We start from the raw sequence: 9664 nt of genomic DNA, 5'->3' as shown, positions 1-9664 counted from the left end.
GCTAAGCTAAGTAGATAACCAAGGCTTTTTGTGACATTTTTTCACACACCGATGTGTGCAGTCGTTGCAATTATACTCGTTGCGTCAACTATTAATTTAACCTACTCACTGCATTCCGTCACTTATTGACGACATGACATACAGGTTTCTCCCACAGAGCGGAAAATTAAACCAATGATAAAAGCGATTTTTATTGGAGCTAAGACTAGTGACTAGTATCCACGGGCTGGACACTCAATGAATAGCAGCATTTAAAAAATGAAGAATAGGGTGAATAGTGTCAGGCCCGTGCTAGTATCTCTGATGTCTTGTTACAAAAATTCTGTTTGAAAAAAATGTACGACGGCAACTTGCATAAACTGTTGACTTTTCTCGGGACTGGTCCAACTGCTACAATTGAATCTATTTTTCTTGAAATCTAACACATTTGTGGTGGTTATTGTCGTCTATTCTTCAAAAAGATTCTGGTAAAAAAACACCATCGAAAATAACAGAAACGCACAAATGTAGCAAATTTTAGCTAAACATCAATGCCTTTTGAGAAGCATGAATGCTTTGTTGAAAAGTCTTTACTTGGGAGTTTTCAAATACTCTGTTTTTTATATCTTTTCACCAGAATCGTTTTTGAGAAATGTAAGACCGCGGATTGGAATAGCGACCTCGATTGTGTTAGCTGTCAATAAAAAATAGATCTGGTTGAAGAAGCTTGACTAGCGCTGAGAATGAAAGTTTCGGTGAACCGCAGACTATACTCAGAGCTGGTCAAACTGCTCCAACCAAATCTATTTTTTATTGGAAGCTAATACATTTGTTGTGGTCTTACATTCAAAAAAGATTCTACTGGTGAAACGAGCCATCAGAACAGTCGGAGCGTTTGCTGCGACTGAGCTCCGTACAAACCCGTACATCTATTGCGTACGTGACCCTAGTGCGTCTGTCACCCTACTTTGACCGTAAGCCTATTGCGCAGGTTAATGTAGTTAAAGTAAAATTATTATGGAATGTGTACATCTTAGAAATAGCGCATAGCGCAATTACGAAGCCCCGTACGGTGTTCCTTTCAAATGAAAATTTTAATTTATTGAGTATAAATATACATTGGGCCCTACTACCGGCCTTAGTCCGAGGACCCAAATTTAATTTTTTTTTCAACTATATTCTATTCGGCCTTCGATTACCTTCTAAATTAAACAAAAATTACGACAAACGGATGAAATTTGCTCGAGTTGTATATAAAATACACATAGGGCCCTAGTACCGGCCTTAGTCCGAGGACCCATTTTTTTTTTCAACAACATTCTATTCGGCCTTTGATTACCTTCCAAATGAAACAAAAATTACGAAAGACGGATGAAATTTGCTCGAGTTATATGTAAAATACACATAGGGCCCTAGTAGAGGCCTTAGTCCGAGGACCCAAATTTAATTTTTTTTTCAACAACATTCTATTCGGCCTTTGATTACCTTCCAAATGAAACAAAAATTACGAAAAACGGATGAAATATACTCGAGTTATATGTAAAATACACATAGGGCCCTAGTAGCATTTCACTTCTAAGGCCCTAACTCACGGTCCACTCACCCGATTTTAAAAAACTTTTTTTTTCCTGGATTGGTATTGACAATACCTATCATTTGGCATGTCATTTACATTTCCATCGTTTGTTTTGCCATAAATATCACCAAAAGACCTTAAATCACTTAAGTGGCCCTAACTCACAAAGGACCGACCCGAATGTGCCCATCTTCGAACTTAGCCTCACTAATTCGACTATCTTTCAGGGGAAATTTTTTTGAAATCGGATTTGATTTACTCAAGATATCGACGTGACGGACAGACGGACAGAAGGACAGACGGATAGACGGACAGACAAAATTTTTATTGCGGATTCGTCATCTATGAACATAGGCAAACACTTTGCCCTTACCGTCTGCTTCGAATTCCATCAATTACACACGGCATCGTAATCCTATAAGCCCCTTTGTACTTCGTACGGGGCTAAAAATTTCGAAAATAATATACGAAACACACAAATGTAGGCTAAAATCTTAGCTAAGCATCCATTTGTACAAACTGCAAATTAATCTGTTACTTCTATTGTTGCAACCATTTTTTGGTGTCGCATACAACATCTTTTACTTCGTTTGTTTCAACATACTTTTTGCTTTATAAGAATGCATTGGCTAGAGTATAAGGTTCATTTATGTCGTTTTGTCTCTAACAGATGTAGATGACAAATTGAGTTGTGTTTACAGTTTACTACCAAAGATGTTACATAAAAAACAGTCATTCACAAAGAATTTAGGAGGTAGACCGGATCAGAGTAGTTCGCCCTCCTTTTATAAAAATTTGTATTCTGCGAGAAAATTCCCAATTCATCATTGTCAACCAAGTCAATTACTTCACTGACTGTTAACCATTCAATATTGAAATACAATGTAACATACCCGCCATATGTTTTGAATAATGGAGTTGCCTTTTTCATTCATCCGTCGCGTGAAAACGAAATGAATTCATTCATTCATCGAACTGTCAAAATGGTGTTGATAACGACTATAAATCAATAAACAAACGCAATAGATCAGTGCATCCAGTTTTCTTCCGTACATGATCCGAAAGCACGCAATATTCTCCGTCGAAAATGTCTAACGTGCACTTGAGATTAGTGTCCCAAACAGTCTACCGAAATTTCGTCCAAAATCATTGGAAATTTAACAGGAATTTTGCCTTCGAATCGAACCGTAGACTGTTGTCAAATACTTCCACTGCGAATCCAACGACAGGCAATGCCAAATCGCGAGTAAACATAAAAACCATAGCAGCTGTGGCTGTTATTCCAACTGCATACATGGCATACGATTATTTCCGTCGCAAGCAGGAAAAGATCAACTACAAGGAACCGGACATTGTAACAGTCGACCGCGTACCCAACGTTCCAATTGACTACAAAATTGTTGGCTTAAATGACAAGACGAATTTGGATTTGATTTTGTTTCGCTGCCAGACCTGTCCGTTCTGTTGCAAGATGATTGCGTATTTGAACAGCAAAGGTCTGTCGTATTCGGTGGTCAGTGTTGATGAGCCCTTCGAGAGAAGAGTGAAATGGTCGCACTACAAACAAGTCCCGTGTGTGCTGGCGCGCACCAAAGACGGCAAATACATTGAGTTGACCAATTCGAGTGTAGTGATTTCGATTCTAGCGGCTTTGACGAATGATCCGGAACAGAATATCGAAGATTTGGCGAAAATGTATCCGAAGATATCGTATGTCAAGGCGAATGGAGTGAAAAAACACGGCATTGTGAACAAGTATGATCTGATGTACAATGGAAAACTACCGAAGGGAGTAACGCTGGAATCGATACAGTAAGACCTTCAACATCCGTGTCTTCGTTTTTCCTTTTGACAATAAATTTGTCCCAATTTCAGTGAAGAGTTCCGATGGCGTGACTGGGCCGATCATCAATTCGTCCACATGGTGTACCCAAACATTTATCGAACGCATGCGGAGGCACTGGAAACGTACAATTGGTTCTCGGAGCTGGGCAAATGGGACCAGATGTATCCGAGTTGGATGACATATCTTATGGTACATGCAGGAGCCACCTACATGTTCCTAATAAGCAAACGTCTGAAAAAACGACACCATTTATGGGACGACGTACGAGCACAATTTTACGAAGTCTGCAATAAATGGACCGACGAATTGGATCGACTAAAAACACCGTTCCATGGCGGCAAAGCACCGGATCTGGCCGATCTGGCCGTATTCGGTGCAATGAATTCGTTTGTAGGATGTCAAACGTTTACGGATCTGATGAACAACACGAGAATAAGTAAGTTTTTTGTGGATCCAGTCACCAAGTGGTGTTCTTTGACGGTAAATTTCTTTGCAGAGCCATGGTTCGATGCGATGAAAGAGAATGCGGAGAAAAATAGAGGAACGATTGTCGCTGCCGGTGTAACGCTGTAAATAATTCCAGTCTGGATCCGTTAATCTGGAGTCAATTAAGTTTAGGGTACAAAGATAATAACCAAAGTTTGTTCACACAGCTCATCAGAACAAAAGCCTTAGTTTTGGTGCTATAGATGATAGAGTTGCTGTGTCGTTCGCTCAACAATCACTTCCATTTTCTGTTGATATTATTCTTAATTCATTCCTGTTGATAACGAATTTTTTTGGCAGTGCAACCCACTTGCTTGTACTTAATATGGATACGCTTTTAAACTTAATGTAGTGCATCTGGCCAAATCCACATAGAAAGAGAACCGATTTCAAAATTGCCGCGTAAATTCTGCTGTTGATACACCTAGTACGACTACCTAAGTTTTGACACATTGACTTTTGGGTACAATGACAGAAAATTATTTGTCAGTAAAAATTGAATCTTTTTTCTCTCGAATGGTGGTTGTTTTGTTCAATCTTTTCAGTTAGCTGAGTAAAAATTAATTTCGTGATTAAAGAATTGTATAAAAATTGATCATTTTGAAGATGGTAAGTAAATTTATAAAGCTTTATGAAAATAGTGTTGTGAAAAGTGAATTGTTCTGGCGATTTTGATTTCGAATCAACTGTTGATTGTGCAAACCTCGTGTATTTTCCGATGCTCCTGTTTCTTATTTCGATAGCTTTTCTTGATTTTCCTATGGAAATTGTGTGCAGTGCACTTACGTCGGGATGTATTATTTCAGCCACTAACGAGCGCCGAGCGAAAAAGACGCTATTTGGAGAAAATGAAAGAAAATGGCGGTTTCGATGAATTCAAAAGAAAAAATGCTGCCTACGCAAAAAACAAACGAGTGGAACTGAAGGTCGGTGTAGAACAGCTTCCGAAAAAAGATAGAGAAGACATTAAGCGAAAGAACCGGCAGTACAGTCAACGTAAACAACGAGAATATCGCGAGCGCAAGAAGAAAACGGAAAGTACCGCCAACGGCAGCACCGTGTCATCAGACCCCAAAACAGAAGAAGATGGTCAGTACAAAACTGCCAGCGCTTTGAATAAAGCCGTAGCAAAGTTAAAGCGAGCAGCACCCGCAACATTGGTGAAGTCGAAACAGGCTGTTGCAAAATTTCTAAAAACATTTGATCCGTCCGACGTAAAGGTAAAACCACATTGTAAACTACATTGCTTGATTCTTCTGTCAAATTTTCTCTGCGTAAACAGTGTTTACTAAACACATGTGGCAATAATATCGTCGTATTCTTATAGGAAATGGTTGGAATAAGCGAGAACAAGCGGAAAGGGTCCAGAGCAATCAAACCATCAATCGTGTCTGAAGTCGATGGTAAGTTCGCTTTTCCTTCTATTGACAGCAGCAATCAATTCTTATCCTCAAAATTTTTCAAAATTTTCTCCGAATATCGTTTTAAGCTTTCTACCAACGAGATGATATCAGCCGTATATCACCGAACGTGAAGCATTGTAAAAGATTTGAGGATCCGTCGACTGGCGCAAAAGAGTTCAAACAAATCCGGTTCCTATTGTACACGTTGTCTGATGTCTACAGGATGTTTTTGGAACAGGCTGTTCAAAACAGTGAGTTTGTCACGAAAATATTTTTTATTTCTTGGACGCTCAGCAACGGCATGTTCTTTTTTTGAGAATTTTGGGGCTCCACACAGTGAAAAATAAAGCAACTCGACTCGACTCTTCCCCAAAAGATTTTTGCTCGACGTGTGACTATTTTAAATGTGAAACTTTGTTCACAGGCGACGAGAAACCCCCGATCCGATTCTCAAAATTTTGTGCGCTGCGTCCAGATCACGTGAAACTGGTGAACGATACACCCCTTGACCAGTGCCGGTGCTTTTACCATTCAAATTTCATTCTTTGCTGTGAAGCGATTAACCGGTTCATGCCAAAGTTTCCGAAGTATGGCAATGACTTGGAACGGCTAATTTTATGCAACAATCCCAAGAAGGAGTGTTACCTCCGGAAGTGCAAGACATGTCCGAACATTGAAGACATATTGGCAACGGCGATGAAGAATTCAGATAAACAGAAAGGCGATTCCGTCACGTTCAATAAATGGGTGAAGAACCCAGACACAAACCGTTTTCAAAAAGTCGTCCAAGAGGAAACGTTGGAAAACTTGATGCAGTACTTCCGTCGAATTCTACCGGATTTCCAAAAACATTCGTATGTTAAACGTCAACAGGCAGCAAGTTTCGAGGCAGACAAGATCGAGGCGGAGCAATCAAATAATGAAGTTGCCGTGCTTCAAATCGATTTTGCCGAGAACTTTGTGTGTGAGGCTCAGGACGAAGTACAGAGCGCTCATTGGAACCAGGCAGCTGTGTGATATAATCATGTTTCCTTAATTGTGTTGTCCCTTTATGTTCGTAATATTAGGATAAATTCAACTTGCAATCTAGAAAAATAATGCTGTAGCCAGCAATCTAAGACTAGATTTAAGGAAAACACGAACCAAATATAATGACACCTCGAAAGGTGTTTTGATTTTTAGAGTCTTTTTGTTTTGAAACATTCGCTGGAGGTTTTACACAATTTTCCAATTCTAAAGCTGTATACGACTTTCATTTTCATTTTTTTGTTTTAATTAATTAAGCTAACAGTATTGTCAATCGTAGAATTATAGTTTTATTTTGTTATGTGTTTAGTCTAAATGTGTTATTCGTTTCGTCTGATTCATTGTCTCGTCTTATTTTGTACTCATTTTACGTTATTTTCATTTTTCCAACTTTTCCTTTTCAACCTTCTTTCTTTTAGGTAAGTTTATTTACTTCGTGTCTGATGTTGTCTGGAAAACAGAAACCCGTTGTGATTGCTTCAGACAACCTTAAACATACCAAGAATGAAATTGCATGCTATCTGTTTGACATCGTCTCGAAAGTTCCATCAACGGTGAAGGTTTTGAAAGTGTGGTCAGATGGTCCGAATAATCAATTTAAGAACAAATTTATTGGTGCCTTGCTGAAGTTGCTCGAAGTTCATTTCAAAATCAAAATCATCTGGAATTTCTTCGCCACGTCCCATGGAAAGGGGTGCGTGGACGGAATCGGAGCGGTTGTTAAAAACCGCGTAAAGCGAATCGTAAAGTCTCGCAAAGCGATCGTGAACTGTGCACAGGATTTCGTTGATTCTTTTAATTCAGAACCTTCCACCATTGAATTAATTCACTTTTCTACAGATGATTTTGAAAAATCCTTTAAGAAATTTCAGATAGACGCAACATTTCAAGATGCAGCACCCGTGGCGAACATATTCAACAGTCACCAATTTCAGGTTGTTGGCTCTAAGGTCATTGGATTCTTTGTGTCGAGTGAAGGATATGCCTACTGTCAAAATTCCTAATCCTTCTGCAATTATTTTTTAAATTCCATTTTAACTAATTTTCAGGTTTTTCAGGTCTTTTAAAATCTTGTTTTTCATTTCAGCTTGGTTTAAGCTTCAACCGATTGATATTTCGACGAAATTCTGTTTCTTTATTTCAGATTTTTAGTTTAAGTTTTAGAGATAAGGAATAGCATTAAGGATTAGTTATAAGATTCGTATCCCCTGGTTCTCCTGAACTAGGCAGGTTTCCATGGTTCCCTGATCCAATAGTCTATCGGAGCTTCTCTCTGTAGATTGTAAATTTGAAGTCGTCCATGGGCGGAATTCGTTTACGAATTTAGGATTTTTTTTTAATACAAATAAATGAAATATAACAAAGAACTACTGACTTTTCATGAGAAATCTAAACTTTCTTTCCATTTGTGCAAAAACGAAACGTAAATTGAACGGTTCAACAACTTTATGCCCCCGTAAAAGAACGGTAAGTGAGACTTCTCAAAAGCCTACATCGAACGAATTCAGACTTCTCAGTCCTCAGCTTCATAAAAAAATTTCCTCACTGAGACAGTGAGAAGTCTGAATTCGATCGATTTTGGCTTTCTGAGAACTTTTTTTTTTTACTCGGGTGTCCAAATGAATTTCTTTTGTGAGATACATGACACGTACTTCTTGTATTATCGACCGTGTCTGTTTCATCGAACAGCAATTCGTCTATGATTTATCTCACGAACAAGCGAGAAAGTTGTTTCGTTCTGTGAATCATCCAGATCAGATTTTAAATCAATAAATACATTTTCGTCTTCAAATTGGAACAGTAGAAAAACAATTTTACTGCGTTTGATGACCTGAATTGAATCCCAAAATCGAAATTCTTTCTAAAATAAAACCTCTGAAATTGAATTTCGCGCAATTTTTCAGAGTAGAAGAGTGACGTAAAAAATGTCGTAGCTGAAAAAGGGCACTGTACTAGAAGCAACAGTATAATGGCGACGTTTCGTATTCTCAGTTTTTTTTACAACACGTCTAATCGGAACGGTGATTTATAAATAAATGTTTGTGTTTTTTTGTGAATTTCGAACCGCGGTAGGTTCAATAATATTGTGTCCATCAAATAAAAATGTAATTGACTTAAACAGCTTTCATTTGTTGAATGTGTGAATGTTGTTATGCTTCGATTCCTCAATGCGTTATGTAAGGAACGGCGATTCTTTTAATTTATTTTATCAGAAACTGCAACAATTTCTATTTTTAGTTATTTTTGTTTGGTTTGTGATTATGTCAAGAACTCTAGAAAATAATATTTTTAACAATTTTCCAGTAACGAAATATTTATTTTTGATGCCGAACAAAATATATTCTGGTGACAGGTCAAATGGAATTCGTCATCTATTGCATTAGTGCCATGTAAACTTAACAAAAACTTAAGCTACTGTTACTTAACTCAATTTTATTGTACAAATTTACTTAATATTTCGTCGATTTTAAATCTGTATGAACCTATCTATAAGACAATGCGGGGCTTACTATTCGGAATTTTTTTTCTGGAATTCATTTAGGAATTTTTAAGAATTTTCAGAATTAATTTCTTAAAAATCTCAAATTTCGAATAATAAGCCCTGGTACCTGGTACAACGTTTCGATGTATAGTTTCTAAATCAATAATAAAGTCAATACAAAACAAAAAACATTAAACCTATATTGACGGGGCAGTTACTGTCTGAGAATGCGACCATGACGTGTCGATCAACCTTATAAATGCTCTAGTCATCATAATTTCAGTGATAAGAAGTAATGTTCGTTCATGAATAAAACCGGAAATATTATTCAGACAGATTCAAGTTACAAATCAATTTCACAATGAAATTTGCAATCCGAGTGTTATCTCACTTCTGAACTTCTATTTTCGTTCGAATTCGTCGCACATTCTCTTTAAGTCAATATTGACGCGGCAACAATAAGTAATGAGTTCTGGTAAGTATAGTCCTTTAATTGCTAAAATCGATGTTACTGACGTAGAAGATTTGGTATCAAATGTACATGCACATGAAACAATTGAAGTATTAGATTTATATCTCCGCCATTCCCTTGACAGATGCGGCACATGAGGCATCAGTGGAAAGCTAGGATAACGTACGTTACAGAGCGCATGTTAGTTGCATATTATCAGTCATCACTACCTCCACAGACCTATCATAGATTTCGACTCCTTTCACCCAACTTTCTTTAACCTTATATATATCCATCGCAGACGAAATGGGTCCGATTTCCGAAGGTGGTTTTTCAAAAGTATCCCTCGTTATAATTAGAAGGAATTTACACATAACTAAGCTTTTTTTGGATTTTCACTAGAGTATCAATAATG

At 37.7% G+C, this 9664-nt stretch overlaps 2 protein-coding genes across 3 annotated transcripts; both read left to right on the top strand.

Moving 5' to 3' along the window:
• Nucleotides 1-2519: 2519 nt before the first annotated feature.
• Nucleotides 2520-7677, top strand: LOC119085183. Of its 2 annotated transcripts, XM_037195495.1 has the most exons (8): nucleotides 2520-3367; nucleotides 3431-3837; nucleotides 3898-4496; nucleotides 4694-5107; nucleotides 5215-5290; nucleotides 5377-5541; nucleotides 5715-6301; nucleotides 6736-7677. In XM_037195495.1, exons 3-8 carry the CDS (start codon nucleotides 4494-4496, stop codon nucleotides 7318-7320), a joined length of 1830 nt encoding a protein of 609 aa, XP_037051390.1. In that variant the 5' UTR covers nucleotides 2520-3367; nucleotides 3431-3837; nucleotides 3898-4493; the 3' UTR covers nucleotides 7321-7677. The 2 variants fall into 2 exon arrangements, with proteins under 2 accessions (XP_037051390.1, XP_037051391.1); XM_037195496.1 differs by lacking the exons at nucleotides 2520-3367; nucleotides 3431-3837; nucleotides 3898-4496 and having other exon boundaries at nucleotides 4503-5107.
• LOC119085515 (prostaglandin E synthase 2-like) lies at nucleotides 2850-3974 on the top strand. Its single transcript, XM_037195929.1, has 3 exons — nucleotides 2850-3367; nucleotides 3431-3837; nucleotides 3898-3974. The coding sequence occupies exons 1-3, from the start codon at nucleotides 2850-2852 to the stop codon at nucleotides 3972-3974; spliced, it is 1002 nt and encodes a 333-aa protein (XP_037051824.1).
• Nucleotides 7678-9664: the final 1987 nt, after the last annotated feature.

Source organism: Bradysia coprophila, unplaced genomic scaffold (assembly GCF_014529535.1).
Source record: "Bradysia coprophila strain Holo2 unplaced genomic scaffold, BU_Bcop_v1 contig_94, whole genome shotgun sequence".
NCBI classification, from domain to species: domain Eukaryota; kingdom Metazoa; phylum Arthropoda; class Insecta; order Diptera; family Sciaridae; genus Bradysia; species Bradysia coprophila.
This window is presented reverse-complemented; position numbering and strand designations above follow the sequence as displayed.